Source organism: Ostrinia furnacalis, unplaced genomic scaffold (assembly GCF_004193835.3).
Source record: "Ostrinia furnacalis isolate ACB-3 unplaced genomic scaffold, ASM419383v2 OfSCF1172, whole genome shotgun sequence".
NCBI classification, from domain to species: Eukaryota; Metazoa; Arthropoda; class Insecta; order Lepidoptera; family Crambidae; genus Ostrinia; species Ostrinia furnacalis.
Genome location: NW_021131411.1, coordinates 1,084,542 through 1,102,343, shown reverse-complemented (window position 1 = coordinate 1,102,343; position 17,802 = coordinate 1,084,542). Strand labels below are relative to the sequence as shown.

Genomic DNA, 17,802 nt, shown 5'->3' with positions numbered 1-17,802 from the left:
AACACTTGGAAGGAAGTAAAATTAGAACACCATTCGTGACAGATGATCTTAAGACCGTTGATTTTTAGTTGGCCGATAGTTTTGTCCGATTTTAAATTGTATGAAGAATCGGCCAAATCGAATCGGCGTAGTGTGCGCACTCCCATAAATGCCCATACTGATCAACTGCCCGACTAAACTATCGGCCGACGAAAAATCAACGGTGTGCGCCTACTCTAAAGCGTACTACTCTTCAGTATTCCACACCCACCAGTGAGAGCACTGAGCAGTACTCGCAGTGCTAGAACGGAACACCCTTTATAATTACATTAGCAATTTGGCAGTTTTTGATAGTTTATCTAGGGGGACCCCTATAAAATTAAATAATGTGTCTACCTATTTTGTTTTGTTAATCTTGGTTATTTATTAGAAAAGAAAACTTTTTCAAACATTTATTTTAGTTTTCATACTGAAACATACTTACATACTTTATGCTATTAGTTAACTTTTAAACGATTGTCTAGTTGAGCAACATTCCCCCAGCCACCGCCGAGTCCAATAACTCAACGCGTAATGTAGCGCGCGCGTCGCCATTGTCGTCATTTCGCAAATTATGCCACGCTACATGCCTGCCAATGTTTATCTGTTCCGTGGAAGCACTAAATTACGTGCCTGCTCTACGCAGATATTACTAGCTGGTATACATTCGTTATAATCTGTAATATCAGGGAAATGATTGTACGAGTGCGAATGCTTGCACATTTATTACTCAGTTTTATGGAAATTGCATTTAATGTGCAAGTTTATTTTCAGAGTATTTTTATTTTCAAATTGTACAAGTATATATACCTACGTCTAATATTGTATGAGTGTATCCTAACAAGTAGGTACAGGCAAAAGCCTCGAGGCTCTCTGTTCTTCCCCATTGGAAATCAAAGTGTGCCAGTATTTTAAAGTGGTTTTCAAGAGCTCATTGTCTCGTCAAGTCATTCTGTCTTATGACAAACCTTAGGGCTATACCTCTTCAAATATGCAATTTGTGTCAATTTTGATTCATGTTGATGATGATTAAAATCATGTTGTTTGTGCAGAAATACCACGAGTACAATGTGGATGTGGTGCGGAAGGACGGCCTTCTCCTGGTGCGCGAGCTGGCCGCCGAGGTCAAAAACCACATGGATTTCAAGACCAACGCTGTCATGGTAAGTACTAATTACCATAGTTATACCGTTATTACTTTAGCTTTGCTCTTTAAATGTACAATATTTATGCTGTCACATCAGACGCAACATTATTTGTAGTCCACCTGAATTCACAGCTGGGAAAAGGCCTTCCTGAATACTTGCCAGCGAGCCTTATCCTTCCCATGTTTTTTTTTTTGTGACTGAATAGTTTTCTTTCGCTTGGAGTTTTGTTATATTTTCCTAACAAATAAAAAGATCATCCATAATTTTAAAACACCAACTTTTATAGGTACAAATACGAACAATATAAAAGATTTCCTGAAAAAAAAATCATACGAGCTTATGTAAGTAGGTTCCTAATTTTGTCTATTCACTTGACCACGAAACAAAGAATCCAATTTAGTTTTTGCTAGCTAATGAGAAGAAGCCCGTAAAAAGGCGGCATTTTCTCGTTAAGTGTAATTTTAATTAGAGGAGGGTAGGTAATTGAGTGAAATTAAACTTACGTAAAGGTTCTATAGCTGTACATGTAAAAGCACATAAAGCCTTACAAGATCAAACCTGAGCAAGCAATAAGAGCTTCTAGCGTGTATCTAATAAGAAAGTTATGTTATTAAAAACTCCAGGCGAAGTAGTTTCAATCGTGAACAAAACTATGGGCCAGCACACAAGCTGTACCCATGCCAAATAATCTATTGATCGGGTTAGCGGTTGATACTTTATTACGTAACGAACACGATCGACGTTTGTAAAATAAGATATACTTGAATATAGGTAGCATATTTTAGCTGCATTTTCTTTAAAATTGCATACCTATATTTGTTAGGAATGGGAATTAGATAAAGTTGAGAATGAGATTCTTATGATCACGTCAATTTGTGCCCTTCTACAACACTTGTTTTTTTAGTAAAAGTGTTGAAGCTGACTATAGTATAATCGGCTTTATTTGACTCTACTTTCTTTATACTCGTATGACTGTGGTGTGGAAGCTATGTGTCGAGCAGTTTCGTTACCGTACGTACCTTTTTTACATTACAACAAGTCCGTATTTGTCTTCAATATCACTTGAATTCAGTGATGACAACTGACTTTCGTCATCACAACCCAAACTCTGCAGGGTATGGAGGTCTAGGACGAGTAAAGTAGGTATAACTATTCTACCCTTCTTCAAGCTGCTTAAAAATAAGTAATTTAATGAACTCTTGTTTCGCGNAATGCATACCAGCTCGCATTTGAATAAGGGTTAAATTATGATTAAAAATAATGTTAAATTTTCGAATTTTTTCCTCATTTTCCCGTCTTTGCTCATAAATAATTGCTGTACATCCTCTAATCCTATTTTCGTGGAAGTTCATTATCCTTATTTCATAACTTTACCTCGTTTTCAAAAATAATTTAATTTGTGAAATTAATATATATTGGTGTTAGTTAATAAAAAAAAGGTTTATTAAATATTAAGTTTGATTTAGTTGGTATGAGCGTTTTAATAATTTACTTTACTCTGCTGCACAAACATAGTACGAGTACATAGGTAGATGTGTCTTTTCCGCAGTAACGAAATGCGCATAATAATGTGAAGGTCAAACTGAAAACAGAGAAAACCTTGAGGAAGCCAAACCGCTTTCCCGAATACGGATACGAGTACCTACACTTAGCGAAAAGCGAAACCTTATGAAACGGTTATCTATTTCCAATGTCCGTATATTTCGATGTGATAAAGTCGTGTAAGTAGATAAAGTAGATAGGTATTTATCTTTTGTTCTGTACCTGACTCGAAAGATTTACCGAAGCGATTACTAAATCGAATCTATAAAGAGTGAACAATTGTCTAGAGCCCAGTTTTTATTTAGAGCACTCATTAAATATCCCGCCTAATGGTCAGAATTAGATTAGGTCGTCCTTTATATTCTGTCATGTTTAATTAAGTCACATTGTTTTCAAACGACGGTATTGTTCCTCTGAAAAAAGGCAGAAACAATCCCTCATCTGAACGCTCTTAGCTCGGTTTCATTGAAAAAGTCGAGTCGAGATCGTAAACAATGTTTGTCTAAGAGAATGATACAAATCACTTCACAAAGAGAGAACGTTCGTGAAAAGGAACGTTTTAACAATGTTACAGTTTGTAGACGAGCAACAGTTCAGCGAGCTAGCTCGGAGGTGCGGGGAGCAGCTGAAGAAGGTTCCCTAACGATCCTCTCCTTTCTTTATCCAACAGGATTCAACACAGAACACACAAAAGATGATATAATTGATTTCCGCGCCAGCGCCCCTGAATACGAATGTGATCGAATTGAGACCGTGTAAAGCCCAACTGTATTGTTTTTGCATACCCACCCAGCCAGTCGTGCACGTAATAAACGTCGCGTTTATATAGAAATAAGAGCTTTCGTTTTCATATATCACTGTGTAACATAGGGACTCAAGTCAATTATACAGAAAAGCCATTTAAGATTTATAATCGTTTTCGCATTTTCCGATTAACATATTCTATTATTATCTACCATAACATACCATCCTTTACGAGTATCTATTAGCTCACATAGTCCAAGCCGCAACTATTCTGGCAATGGCAAACAATCCGAACACCGCGGGAATTCTATAACGAACAAGACAAACGAAATCAGGGTTACCACCCTCCCCCGCCCGATTTGAAATAAAACGCAACGGGAAGCGAGCATTACGAGCAAGTTGCGAAGTGGCGAGATATTGCCACGACAGAGCGACGTCTCTGCATTAACATATTCAGCAATGGCGATACGAAGTTCGTCGCTCGGGGCGCCCGCCCCTCGGCCTTTCGCGCTTTGCCACCACACCCGCTGATATTGGAATTCTTTTGAATCTCAAACTAGTCGGACTGCTTACTCGGCCAACTTTCGATGCAAACTTCATGATTTCCATTGCTATGTAGGTTCGCTCTTTGTGAGACTTTAATCGTTCGCGTGAAGTGAAGGCATATCCGAAAGTNAACTCCTAGTTTATGGGAATCAGGCGTGGGTGTTCGTATTGTGCGTTGTTAGTGATATAGGAGCACAAAAGTAAAAATCACGGAATTGAGGCACACACGTCGGACAAAATTTAAATGTGTTACTGTATTAAAACCCAAGGACTTGCAATAAAGAAACTCATTTATATAGCTTTATTAACTATCCCTTGTTCTGTGAATGTGGGTTTCATAATGGGGAAGTCATTTTTTCAAAAGATATGAAGCAAAAACGAGTAAATTCTGGAAACCGGACACTCCATTTTAGGCCAAATTTCGCCCGTTTTTGAACTTTCGGATTTTTTCAAGGCGAGATGTAAAACCTGGCGGTCTTCTAAATATGCTCTCCATCAAGCCAAGAGTCCTATAAATACGTGTGATTTTTTTCAAGTCCGTACTTCAATTTTAAAGGTACTTTTTTCGCCCCAGTAGGTCGATCGGTCGTCCCCGTAGAAATGCCCATATCCGAAAGTTCCTAGAGATAAAGATAACTCAAAACGATTTTTATGTCGTATAGTAGGTACAACCGTTGATCGTATTCGTATTCGTATAGGACAGTACTTATGGTAAGCTCAGATTTACTTTAACATCGAGTGACAATGATGTACTGTGTAAGCACTTAGATATCTAAATGGGCTCACCCATAAACATCTTTTTACTTGAGCAAAGTTTGTTGAGCGTGTACTTACGTTTTGGTAAAACATGTAATAATTCAAGCAGCGAGAAGTTGAACAAAGTTTTATGAAGGAGCGCGAGGCCGCCGGCGGGTGTGAAAGCCAAGTTGGAGCATGGCTACGGCGTGTAATTATTCGATCCGCGCCACCTCCACAATGTCATTTGAGGTTTTTGTCAGAACTCTGACTTTCCGTAAAAGTTCGTTTTTGTCGATTTGTACCCCACCCTCCTAATGAAGGCCTACAGGATTCAATTAACCGAAGGGATTGGAATGTTTTGTGATTTGTATCCAGCGCGGAATTCCATCAACGCGCTTCAATTCGGCCTTGCAACGTTCTTCCGAATTGGGTCGGCCGAAAAAGTTTCTCTGGAAGAATTTGTTACACATCTAGCTTTGCATCGGAAGGTGGTAGAAAAAAGTAGAGTAACTGCGGCAAATGCGAGCAGATATACTTGGGCGAACGGCTCACTAATCTGCTTGAGTGCACGCTCCGCATAGCACCGTAATTGAACCTCCATTAAAGTTTAAAATTTAACCTGTAGGTAAGCTGATTAGAGATTTATACGACTTCATCTGAATATTTAACGCAAAAACGGTGGCGTGCGCCGCAAACTCTGGTCTAAGCCGATACGGGTTCGGGTGCCGAGTAATATACACTGGGTAGGGTAATATGTCAGCGGTGCAACGGCGAATCAAAGGCATATTCGAGGCGCGCGTGACGTAGCGCATCGTGCCTAGAATCTTGCTGAATGCACTCGTTCATCTTCCCCAGTATTTGCATTCTGACACTGCACTCCCAATTTGATGCATTGTAAAATGAAGCGCATAGTATTTGAGACTTGATCTAGTAAGTACCAGGCGCGTCCTAGTTCATGTTATTTATGTAGGATAGGAAAGATAAAATAGTGAGCGAAGCCATCAAATGATTGATTTCTCATGCAAACTTTTGTCTCCTTCAAGTTTATGTACGCAAAAAATAGTCTCTAGCAAAATTCATTTGGGCGGTAAAAGGTACGTACTTTCGTATTTGTAATATTTTCTTGACTAGAAAACTTTAACGACAATAATTCACGCTTAAAATGAATGCAAAGTTATATTTTACTAAGATATTTAGCTGAACTGTAGGTTAAGTTTTAGTCAACCTGAAATAATTTAAATATTCCCTTACGTTTTGACTACTCGTACATTCTCCTATCTTAGTATTATCAAAGCACCCAATTCCTTTAATGTTGAAGCGTGGTTGAAATTCCTATGTATCTACACGAACTTGAGCAAAATTCAGCTAAAATTACCGAGTCGCTATGCCTGGCGGCGGGCGGCGCATCGATTGAGCAATAAATCATAATAATATAATAGGTATAATGTAAACAGTGGCCGCGGATGATGCCCGGCCACCCCCTAACCTCTGCCCCTTCCCGCGCCATGCTTCATTTAACCACACAGAATCGACAATCAGGGGTGACAAATTAAAAAACTGTTTATAGACGGGACCTTTACAAATGTATACTAATTATAAACGCGAAACCTTGTGGTGGTGGATGAATGTTTGTTACTTCTTCTTGCATGATCTAAGCCTTAGATTCTAAGGGATGGATATTGATTAAAAAACTTATTATTTTATTCATCAATAAGCCTATAAGATTACAAAGATAGTGTGTAGGTATGTACTTAGAGACTAACGATATTCACAATGAGGATAGGAAGACTTGGAGTAAGGAATAAATAGAAATAGGAGTTACTTAAATCAAGAAAAACTTCACTTCAGAAAATGTATTTTGCCAACCCTGAAAACATAGTTTGAATATCACACACGATACCCTTTATCGAAGTAGTTAATTTTCGTAAGTAAGCACACTCCACTTATCTGCAAGTCAATGCTTTCTAAATCTGGTGTGTACCACGAAAAATGTCTGCAGAGCTCATAATCAGGGATGTTATGGATATCCGTAACCGTAACCGAAACTTTCGGCTATCCGAAATAAAAAAATATCCGAAACCGTAACCGATTCAAAAGTTTCGGATAGTTTCGAATGTAGGCAGCTTAAATTGTTTTTGTATAACATTATAATTGTAAAGGTATAACAGCCTGATTTACCTTTATAATGCCATCTGGTATCAATTTTTATTACTTTTTATTCGATGTAAAGTGTGCGTCCATGAATGAACCGTGTTGGACAACTATTGCAAATTGCATTCTAAGGCACAGATATCCGTAACCGTAACGGAAACTTTCGGATATCCGAAATAAAAAAATATCCGTAACTGTAACCGAAACCGGTATAATATTATTCCTATATCCGTAACCGTATCCATAACCGAAACTACATATCCATAACATCCCTAAGTCATAATCATAACCGTTGCACGTTAGGGCAGAATGTCCTCTTTCACATTGTGCTCTGCAAATAAAGTTGTTGTAAAAATGTGAGTCGTATTTTAGGCAGAGTAATGAAGTGGCGAAGTCGGCGGCCTACTTCGTACTTCCAAATGCGCTAATGGCTCGTGTGCCACACGTATTGTAAATTTGATTGTCCTACGGCATTTTAATGGACATTTAATTGTAGAAATTAAGGCTATCGTTTGTTAAATAGGTTTGAACGGCCTAGTCCGTTTTGTTTGCGTAGGTACGCCAGCTAATAGAGTCATAAATAATTAAGTGTGTTTGTTCGTTGTACTTAGTCATAGTACAAGCGCTGCGTAGTATCAGGCTTGGTGATCAGTGTAAAATTGAACATTAGGTACTCCTATGTTTTAAGTAGGTACGTCGGTACGTCGTGTCGCTTAAATCCCTTGTACCTACGTTGGTGCTCGTTATTCCGGTTACAAGTTTAGTAAGTAATCGAATCAAATAATATTAATAAATATCGTTACTTTAGTTAGTTGTAAAATTAGAATATAGTGTCTGTTTGTAAATATATAGTTCGACACAATACGGGTAAACCAAACAGGAACTCCAAATGAGTTGCGGACCTACTTTAGAATGCAAAATAGGATTGTTCCATTCCACGCGTCGTAACCGGGCATAGGCGCCGGTTACAGCATATTGTTAATGAAACCTAACTTACAATTACTGTAGCGAATTAATAATTATTTTACATCATTTTTACCCAACTGCGCCAGAAGAAAAAACTTAACCCCTTCTTGGAATGTAGAGTAGGTATTTCTATTTTCCTTCTAATATTACCTGCTATTTTCATCATTGAAATCTACAACCAGTCGGTAAAGTCACAAACACTAAAGAAAAACAATTTAAAAATCGTATTTAGTTCCTTGATAATACTAACATGGAAACCTGAACACCTAATGCATCGTAATGAAACATGTTGATAAACTTTATTACACGTTAAAGATTGTTTCGCTTTGTACGTGGATTACCATTAACTTCGTCTACAATAGATTGAATGCTATAGACACGTGTCGTGTCGCTAACTGCATAGTTCGCTCCTTGCGTGCGGTAACCGACACGCGCGAATTGTTGCGAGTAACTATCGGATTTACTGAACGAGCACCTCCTGCTTCGTTAAGTATGTTAAAGCACTTGCTAAAAGCCGGGTTAGGCTGTGCACACACCACAGGATGTACGATGCGACTTTACTCCAGTTGCAACGACATAGTAAATCAAAGATTGAAAAAACATAAGCGTTTATATTGGCGTTAGGATACAGGTAATGTTGTCATTTTGCTTACGTAAACAATTCATTTTATCAATATCACCAAAAAATGAAGTACCTAATAAAGTCATTATTGCAGTGATTTGCTATAAAAAATAGTTTTACATTTGTAGCAATACGTAATAGTACAAAATGTTTTTTGAAGTAAGTTGGATAATGCAGCTTGCGACCGCTCTGTACTTTGGGTGGAACTAAACGAGTAGTGTGAACACAGTCTTAGGTAAAGTTCATATTACGTTAATCGGAACGTCAAAACTTTGTGAAGAGATTGTATCCGAGAGGCACGCGATGCAGCGAGCGAGCGGCGGCGAACAATGCCGTTGCATGCATGCGCCCTGCGGAATCCCGCGAGATTCTTCCTATAATTCCTTTTAAATACATTAAATAACTAACGGTGATATTTACATTTTGAAATTTATTCAAGTAGTAGTGGCGGTGTTGGTATGATAGGTTTGTAGTAGAGTGGTACTTTTTCAAAGATGGTAGCAGACTCTCCCACACTCACTGGTCAAGCCTTATTAAGTTGATAGAAGGTTATGGAGCGTCGTTTGCCCTCTTACCGAGATAATTACAGATGATCTCTGCTATGCAATAATATCTAGAGTCCTATATTTTTCTACAAAATCATAAAGCGACACGTTAGGCAGAGAATTCATTTTTTTCAGCGCCGAGTAAAAACCAGTCATCGCTTTACTCAAAAATCATTTTTGCTAATCCCACAGCTTATGCAAGCAAATACCGTTTGCGGAGCAAACTGAAATAATGCAGAATTTTTAGTCTATTTCTTCGGAAATCCTACAAATCTAAAAGCAGACCCGCTTGCTACCTAAAAAAACTTCGTACTAGATACTTCCTGAGCATAATTTTGTGCTACTTTTTTGCCAAGAGCAAGCGGAACGCCTTTCGTGTTTATTTCTTTTTCGAAGGCAGTAAAGGGCGAAAGCTTTTACAATAGAGATTCCTACATTTAGCTGATTGAGTTTGGCCTACACGACCGCAGTTGCTTTCTAATCAACTATCCTAGTATTTGTAGCATCGTATCTTCTTGTTTTATTGCGATACTCGTAGGTACGTTAATTTGTTGCGTTCTTTTCTTATTCTTAATCAGATTAATGTGTAAAGTTTCAATCATTACAGCTTAGGTACTCAATCTAGAAAAACTTTATTTTCTTCTTCTTTATTTAACAAGAAAATGTCTACTTATTAACTAAAAAATAATAGAGCATTAATCTACTCTAGATAGTTCCCAAGATTGTCACAAGAACAGCCATCTCGAAACGTCGTAATATGTTACGTCTTGGCTGTTATACAGCTTGTGTGTGTTTGAATTCCGTTGCAAGCCTAAGTGCAAGGCGCACCGCCAAATTCCACAGGCATGCCGCAGGGCTAGGGAGGCGCCAGGGGGCCGCCCAGGCCGCTGCACTCGCCGACCTTAATACCGCCATCAGCAAATTGCGAAACAGCAGCTGCTTGTGACAAGAAATCTCTGACATAATTCACGCCATTGGACCGCAATTGGTGGCGGAAATTGCTATGACAAACATCTCCGAAGCGACATTTACGACCTTATAGATTTTCCGTACTACTCTAAAAAGCACGGAAAAGTCTCTCACTCTTTATTATGTCGTAACATTTTAAAGGCGTATTTAAGTCCTTTCGCGTCAAGAGCGGTTACACTTAAAACATATTCCGTTCGAGTAATATCTGTCGGTGGTGTAGAGGGGTTATTAAATACCATCTCGGAGGCTGAGTGCACCGTGACCCATATCCACGGCTGCACCGCCCGACTTACGAGTGGACTTTATTGATTCGCAGTCTTGAGACGTTGCGCTCTCCCGTTCGCACGCGGGCCGGGGCCGGGCGAAGGGAGAGGCGAGTCTCGTAGGCCACTTACTCAATATGCCGGGGGCGCGCCAGGACGCCTGCAGTAATAGAATGCTTAGGTAACACGCACTGTACTAAACGACACTTTTATACTCGTACGTTTTAGAAATTCTCACTGGAAACCTTGGCTAAGATGTTTCAAGGCTTTCGGCCTGAATTTACATGCTCTATCCGGTCCTCTTCATCAGTTAGTTAAACTCAGGTCAACAATGCACAACGGGAGGCTTATCTTTACCTTTTTAACATATGTAACAAAGTGCACTTGGGGTTTTTTAGTCACATTTAAAATATACTAGGCTAGGTAAAACCCGAAATAGATTTTACTCTCAAATAAAACAAAAAAAGAATGCATAGAAAAACTATGTCCTGTATTATTAGATAATAATGCAATACGTAATACACAACTGGTTAGTCACCGGTGTCACTAAAGTTGGTTATCGTGGAAGTTTAATAGGAGGTCCGCCCTCCCGGTATCTGCGGTGCTCGGAGTAGGAGTAATCTTTGCCACTGCGACCCTCTGCATCCAGTAATTACTGAGTCGCCATCGACCCGGCTAGTTTCAGCAAAAACTGCTTGTGTAAGAACTCACTTTGAATATTTTAATTTGGACATCAAACATCTTACGTTAATTAACTCTGTTAAAACCCAGATTTGATTCGACAGAACTACTTTTGTAAAACGCGCAAATACGAAGTATTTGACAGTTTTGAGAGTTATTTGGGAACTAAAATCCGAGTGTTGTAGGAAGCCGTACGCATAGAGGAATACATCCAGGGACATCCACCCACACTACAGCGTAGGACGGGGTTGAACGACCGGCCGTCACTCGATACCAAACTGCTGTTACGGCTCCAAATATATGTAAATGATAGCTAAAGCATAACTGATGGATATACAATACAACAGCAAATATAGGTAGCCATCACGCGTGAATAATTGTACCTACAACAACTAAAACTCCTATAGTAAGAAAAAACCTACTAAAATTTACGTTAAAATGAAAGCTTTATGATTATAAAAACAATCTACTTATTATTACAATTAATGAAATTAACCATATTTAACTAGTATGTCGTGTGAAAAAACGATGAGGATAATTTTCTATTTTCCATTAGAATATAGGTATTTACAAAAAACTTTACGTTTAAAATTACCTAAAAAACTAAAATTTCAAAATTACTTATAATAAATACTATTTACAAAATTAAACATATTTCACCCCCAGCGCCGCAGTCAGAAATGGTGCCCAAAAGGCCATTATAAGAAAATGTATAGTTTCAGACATCGTTTATTGGGTTCATAACTACAGGTACTTGCCTACTTTAGCTCTGAAATTGAACCTAAATTAAAATGCAAATTACTTACTTTTATCTAAAAATTATTTATTCATGAATGTCTGAAAGCGAACGTATTTTCCCTCGCACGCTCGTTCTACCAGTACCTCTATACCTCTAGTAGGAAAAACTTTCGAGTTCGTTTCGTTGCGTATTCAAAGTGTCATCGAAAAATTTTGTATGAAAAATTAAACAGCGCCCCCTATATTATAGCCGCCCTAGGGGGCGCTGTTTAATTTTTCATACAAAATTTTTCGATGACACTTTGAATACGCAACGAAACGAACTCGAAAGTTTTTCGTACTAGAGGTACTGAATTGGACATACCTTCATATTTCTTTGGGTTTAGTTGCTTAGATCCAGCAAAGTTAGGTTAGTTTAGATTAAATCTAGTTAAATAAACGCTGGCCAAAGCTTGGCTAACTAAAGTAATAATCTCGTAGCGTCCGTTTATGTACTCGTAGCTTTACTAAAAAGGCTTTCTAAAAGGTAAAATGTATTCCTCATTTACTAAAATTACTTGTGTGTTTGTTGATTACCCGCCCATTTGGTTTATAATCGAATTAATTTCACTTGACGTTGGGGTTACAGTCCGTCAGATTAGATTAGCTTTATTGTTATTAGTATTATAATAGTAACTATTTATTAATTTTTAACTGATATTACCACTCAAGCCCTACAATGAAAGAACTGAACTTTAACCATATTACTTTATTATTAAAATATAGTTTCACGAAAATGAGTCTCTCCACCTGCAGTTTTTTTAGCCTGTTAATATATTCTAAACTGATTTTTTATTTTGATCTTTTCATATGTTTTATTTATACGTGGCCAGTGATAATGAAGATACTGAAACTTCAATTTAATTCAGCATTTGCTATAAAATACGTTTAACGTTACTTACTGACTCAACAATGAAGTTCTGATAAATATTACTTCACTTCATTAACAACTAGTTAACAACTCGAGTAGTTACTGCCACTAGCACAAACCGGCACAAAACAAAGGCCTTGGTATTTATTCAGAACACCTATGCACGTATTTAGTAAGTTCAGAATCGTGTTAACTGTTACTGCTATCAGCTTAGCGTAAATTATCGAATACTGGTAGTCAAGTTCATTTGTTTATATTTGATTTCCTAGTACAGTGCAAATATCAAAACCAAACAAAACATACGTAACCGCTTTTGGGTGTGAACAATCAACTCAGTGCCAAAACATATTGATATTGGCTTTGTTTTTTGCGTAAACATTTTACTTATCTATTCTGTCGAGCAGTCGAATTATAATAAGAAAATATACAAATAGTAATGTAAATTATGTATACTTACGTATTTCTTCACAAAAGTACTTAAAAGAGTTTCATTTCTAGTGAACGTTAAGTCAAGCAGATACCTTTAACCTGCTGTAGCTTACTCATAAGTTATATCTAAACAAAACAAATAACTACTAAAGTCAGCCGTATGCAGTGTCTGATTACTTCGGTCAGACGACAGCACCGTACAATCGTAACCCTGGAATTAGTTCATATCTCCTCGACCAGGTTTACACCGTAACTGGCACAGCAGACCAATGCATAACAAAACGAAAGTCGCTTGCTGTTGACTGCAGACATAATAGAACCCCACAGTATAAGTAGGTCCAGTAGTACAGAATCAGTAAATTGATTCATTAAAAGTATGTATATTCATGCTGTGTTTACGAATTAGTTAGACATTTCTAAGTGTTATGAGGGCCAATGGCAGCTTACCTTTTCATTGGACACACTTCGCCTTCACTGGTTGGGATTTTAGCGGTCAAGTTGTAGATCCTGGATATGCAAGAGATAGAACGGTGGGAATGAGAGGTGGCTATAGTCCCGTATCTTTTTTTTTCAATGGAAGTCTTTATGTAATCAACTTGTCTTGTCATTTCAGGATGTAACACTGTTGATTACGTATGTCTAGCTAATAATCGTTTATTAAGCACAAACTTTCGTTCACAATACCTAGTCCTTCTACTTTTTTGCATTCTGTGTGTCGTATTGGGACCATTCTGCGCTCACACTGTTGTAGTTGGTGGCTTTGTGGCGAACAATCGTAATCCTCACGTCAGCTTCGGCAGCTGCATCGCTTGCTGACTGCGCTGTTTGCGATCACACGTCATATTTCTAATAGGTACGAACACCAAGCGTTTATTGCTGCATGCTTTCAATGGTAACCTCAATACGCGTTCTTAAACGATTGTTTTTCCATTTCTTTTTATTCATACATCTGATTAGGCTTTAAAGCTTCTGTTCCGTAATATTTAATGTATGAATTTTGTACCTGTGTGGTAACCCTACAGGTCAGACTACACTTAGACTTAGGTCTATCATTGTAAACGTAGAAAAATCTGGAAATAATATACTTGATGAAGTTTGACAATAACAAAAGCTGTCTGTAGCAGCAAAGCTGAGGACCCAGACAGAATTTTCGTGACTACTAGAGCGGAAACGTTATCATTGAATCTAAATACGTTCTGGCTTATCTGCGAGGTAATGGACCTTGGAAAATGATGGAACCAGACGGAGACCGTGTTAAATCAACAGCAGCAGTTCGATCACAGACGTGCAGCTAAACTCAATCTGGTAACCTAATCATACGCTTTACCACAGCACGAGTGGTGACGGGGCGACTAGACTGAGTAAACTTGTGGATATATCTAGATTTCGCCGTTGTCATAATGGAAAAAACTTTAGAAAGTTCACTAACCAATGGATGATCGAGCTTTTCTTTAACTTTAACACTAGTGAAAATTTAAATTTATATACTAAGGCTGAGTTGCCACCTAATTTTGACCGTAACTGTAACGATAACCGGTGTTTTTTTTTGTATGGAGTTTGACAGATTTTTGACGTTTGTCAAAGTTAAAGTAAGATGGTGCAACCCAGCCTAAATGTCACTTTAAACCAATGTTCATCGTGTGTGTAACATTCATTAGTAGGTACTATTTAAGAGAATAGCAATTGAATAGTTCAACAAAATTCATATTTAAAGCAATTGCCACATCGGTTACAGCAATTTTTTTAAATGTGGAAGCTGTTTACAGACACAATAAATGAAAAAGTTTAACCGTTCTCTCAACTATGCATCATACTTCGCTCTATTAGTTTGAAGTTGACTTACTCTACCTATTTCCACTGTGTCATCGTTGCACTGAGCCACTGAAATTAGTAGCTACCTCCCCGAGACATGATGTTAATTGAACTGGCTGAATAATATAACGGTTAAATACACTTGCAAACTGTTATAACCGCACCGGGACCATTAAGTGCGACCGTCTGCCGTGGAAGGAGATAGATTCAATTTTAAGTGACTCCAGTGATTTTCCTAAGTGCGTTCTCGTATAAACTTGTTAGTATGACGAGGTGTGGTTGTGAATTTCATTTTATTGTTCGTTAAAGCTATCAAAATTAATAGTTTTACTTCACTAGGCTATTAGGTATCGTGGTTTAAATGGTTGGTAAAATAATAGATTACTTATTATCTGAAGAAAAGAATCAGTTTGAAGTTTTGTACAAAATAAATATGTTTCGTTCATTATTATTGTGATAAAAATATCTTATTGTTAAAAATCCTGCCCTAACTGGAGAAATAAATGCAATTATTCTATTGAATGACTTATTGGTCACTATGTCAGCTTAAGGGTCGACTGTCCTACAGAAAATGGTCCGAATCGCGGAAACCCGGCAAATATGCCGAGGTTGGTCCGGCAGCCGTCCAGGAAACTAATCTACGCAACTTGTCCGCACGACGTACTATGGGACAGTCCACCTTCTTCCTAATTTCACAGCTGATTCGTTGACAAATGGCGCAATTTACGCCATGATATATTACATGTAATTTTTAGAAAATGTTTGTTTACTTCGAAACGTTACAACTACTGATTTTTTTTATGCAAGACAAGGCAGGTATTTGACCGCAATCGCACCTGGTGTTAAGTGAGATGCAGTCTAGGATAGAATGATATTGTATTTGTACTACATACTTACATTGGTTCTGTTTTTAATTTCATATAAAACATTTCAATAGGTAAGCAACTCAAAAAGCTAATTCGTATTTCGACGAGCTGCAAGTCACAGTCACTTAGAGATGCTAAGTAAGTACCTACTTACTGGTAATCGTATTTATTGGTGTACATAATCTTAGTGCGAGATTGTACCTACAAAGTAACTTATTATGAGTACAAAATTGGGTAATTTACTAATATAACATATTATCATATAAACTCTTCTCTTTACGACAATGCTAGGCAACGTAGTAAACCTAGATTTTCTCGGGGATTTCATTTCATGTCAGGCAATATTCGTGGAAGCACACATAAGTAGACATTTTCATAAAAGCTAGAATTTCCTCCGACGCGTTCGTCGCGGTTGGAAATAACGTCGTTTCAATAATTCTACTTTAAAAATAATAATAAGTACTTTAACACATAGAGATTATTACAAAAAAGTACACAATAAGGAAATCGCTTAAGCGTATTTTTCCAATCCCAAAGCTAATAATTGAAAAAAAAATGTATAGCACAACGATAAAAAGCTATGTTACACAAAGGACAAGCATAAGACTAGGTAGCCACACTTACGAACAAAGCATTTCAAAACTAATAAAAATGTCTGGGAATTTGACTCAAGCGGGCATTGCCCTTCTCTATACAAAAACACTACTCGTATACCTACTCGTACTCGTACATCTCGGCATCGGATATTTTTTATAATCTATGGATGTCTGTCTGCTCTATGACGAGTTGTCTGGCCACAACTTATGTTTTAACAAAAGACTATCATTCTTTGCCATTTGCTTAACTATACAAACAAAGGGATAGGTATTGGTAGCGACATTCAAACCATTTGATTTGTACCTTGACCTAACACTTAATTTAGTATGTCGAGGTATCGAGTGCCACATTCTCTAGAGATACTGGTTCTCTGAAATGAGAATGTAGTCACATTACAGAATTTAAAATATTAAAAGCCTACCATCCCATCCCATACGCAGCTACTTAGCATACTGTAAGGCTATGTAACGTAATAAGTTGCTAAACAGGGCGGTAGCGCGCCAGAACTTAGTCCGACAATAAAGTTGAAAAATCGGCGGATTGCTGCGCTGCGGGCGTCGCCGAGAAAAAACGACGCCGACATTTCGCACTTAATGAAACTGTACCGAAACAAAATAAAGGAACGCGCATTTACGGCCGCCACTAAGCATTGTTATAAGAACGGCGGCTTTTCATCGGGATCTTAATGGCGCTGTTTAAATATTTGCTAAGGTGGCCGTAATGTGAACGCGATGTTGAGCCCCGCGCCCGCGCCCATTGTTTGTTTATAATTAATGGCTAAATTAAACTCAAGTACACCTATTTTAATGAGAATTTTAAAAGATCGCGTCTAGACTTGTGGAAAGTACACAGTGGACAGGTTATTGGAAATTTAGAAGAGCGAGTGGCTAAATATTGAATATCTAATAAATCTGTTCACGTTTCACTCAAAATTAGTNCTGTCAAATTTAATTCAGTTTTAGATAAAAAATTTTTACACATTACTATTAATTAAAGTCTTATAAAAATAATAAACCGAACAGTTATTTTTAAACAAAAACATATTATTGATGTTCGACAGTTGACGGACAGATTTGGATTGGGATTGAATTTATCATAAACAAATTAATGCATTCGGAGGCACCAATGACTAATTAATTATTATGTTGGTGATAAATGTATTTTGTNAGATCGCGTCTAGACTTGTGGAAAGTACACAGTGGACAGGTTATTGGAAATTTAGAAGAGCGAGTGGCTAAATATTGAATATCTAATAAATCTGTTCACGTTTCACTCAAAATTAGTTATAGTATTATAGTTATTATCCTTCGCACGGATACTATTAAATTAGTCGTAATATTACAAAATCTGCCACGTGATGTACTCGTAGTAGCCTAAAGCAATTCATTTTCTTGAGACTATTTGTGCAAAATAAGATCAAGAATGAAAAGATTACGCTAATAACACCATAAGTTTCCATCTTCACCAGAATAACAGATGAATGCTATTTCCCACGCAAACTCGAGCGCCGGGGTCTA

The 17,802-nt window shown here is 37.7% G+C and overlaps 1 protein-coding gene across 2 annotated transcripts in view; it reads left to right on the top strand.

The window, feature by feature from the left end:
• stol (voltage-dependent calcium channel subunit stolid) overlaps nt 1–17,802 on the top strand; it is a 61,208-nt gene that overhangs the window by 17,456 nt on the left and 25,950 nt on the right. For both annotated transcript variants that reach the window (XM_028302998.1, XM_028302997.1), the window contains exon 3: nt 1,071–1,181. In XM_028302998.1, the coding sequence (XP_028158799.1) occupies nt 1,071–1,181 (111 nt within the window). The remainder of the gene's footprint in view (nt 1–1,070; nt 1,182–17,802) is intronic.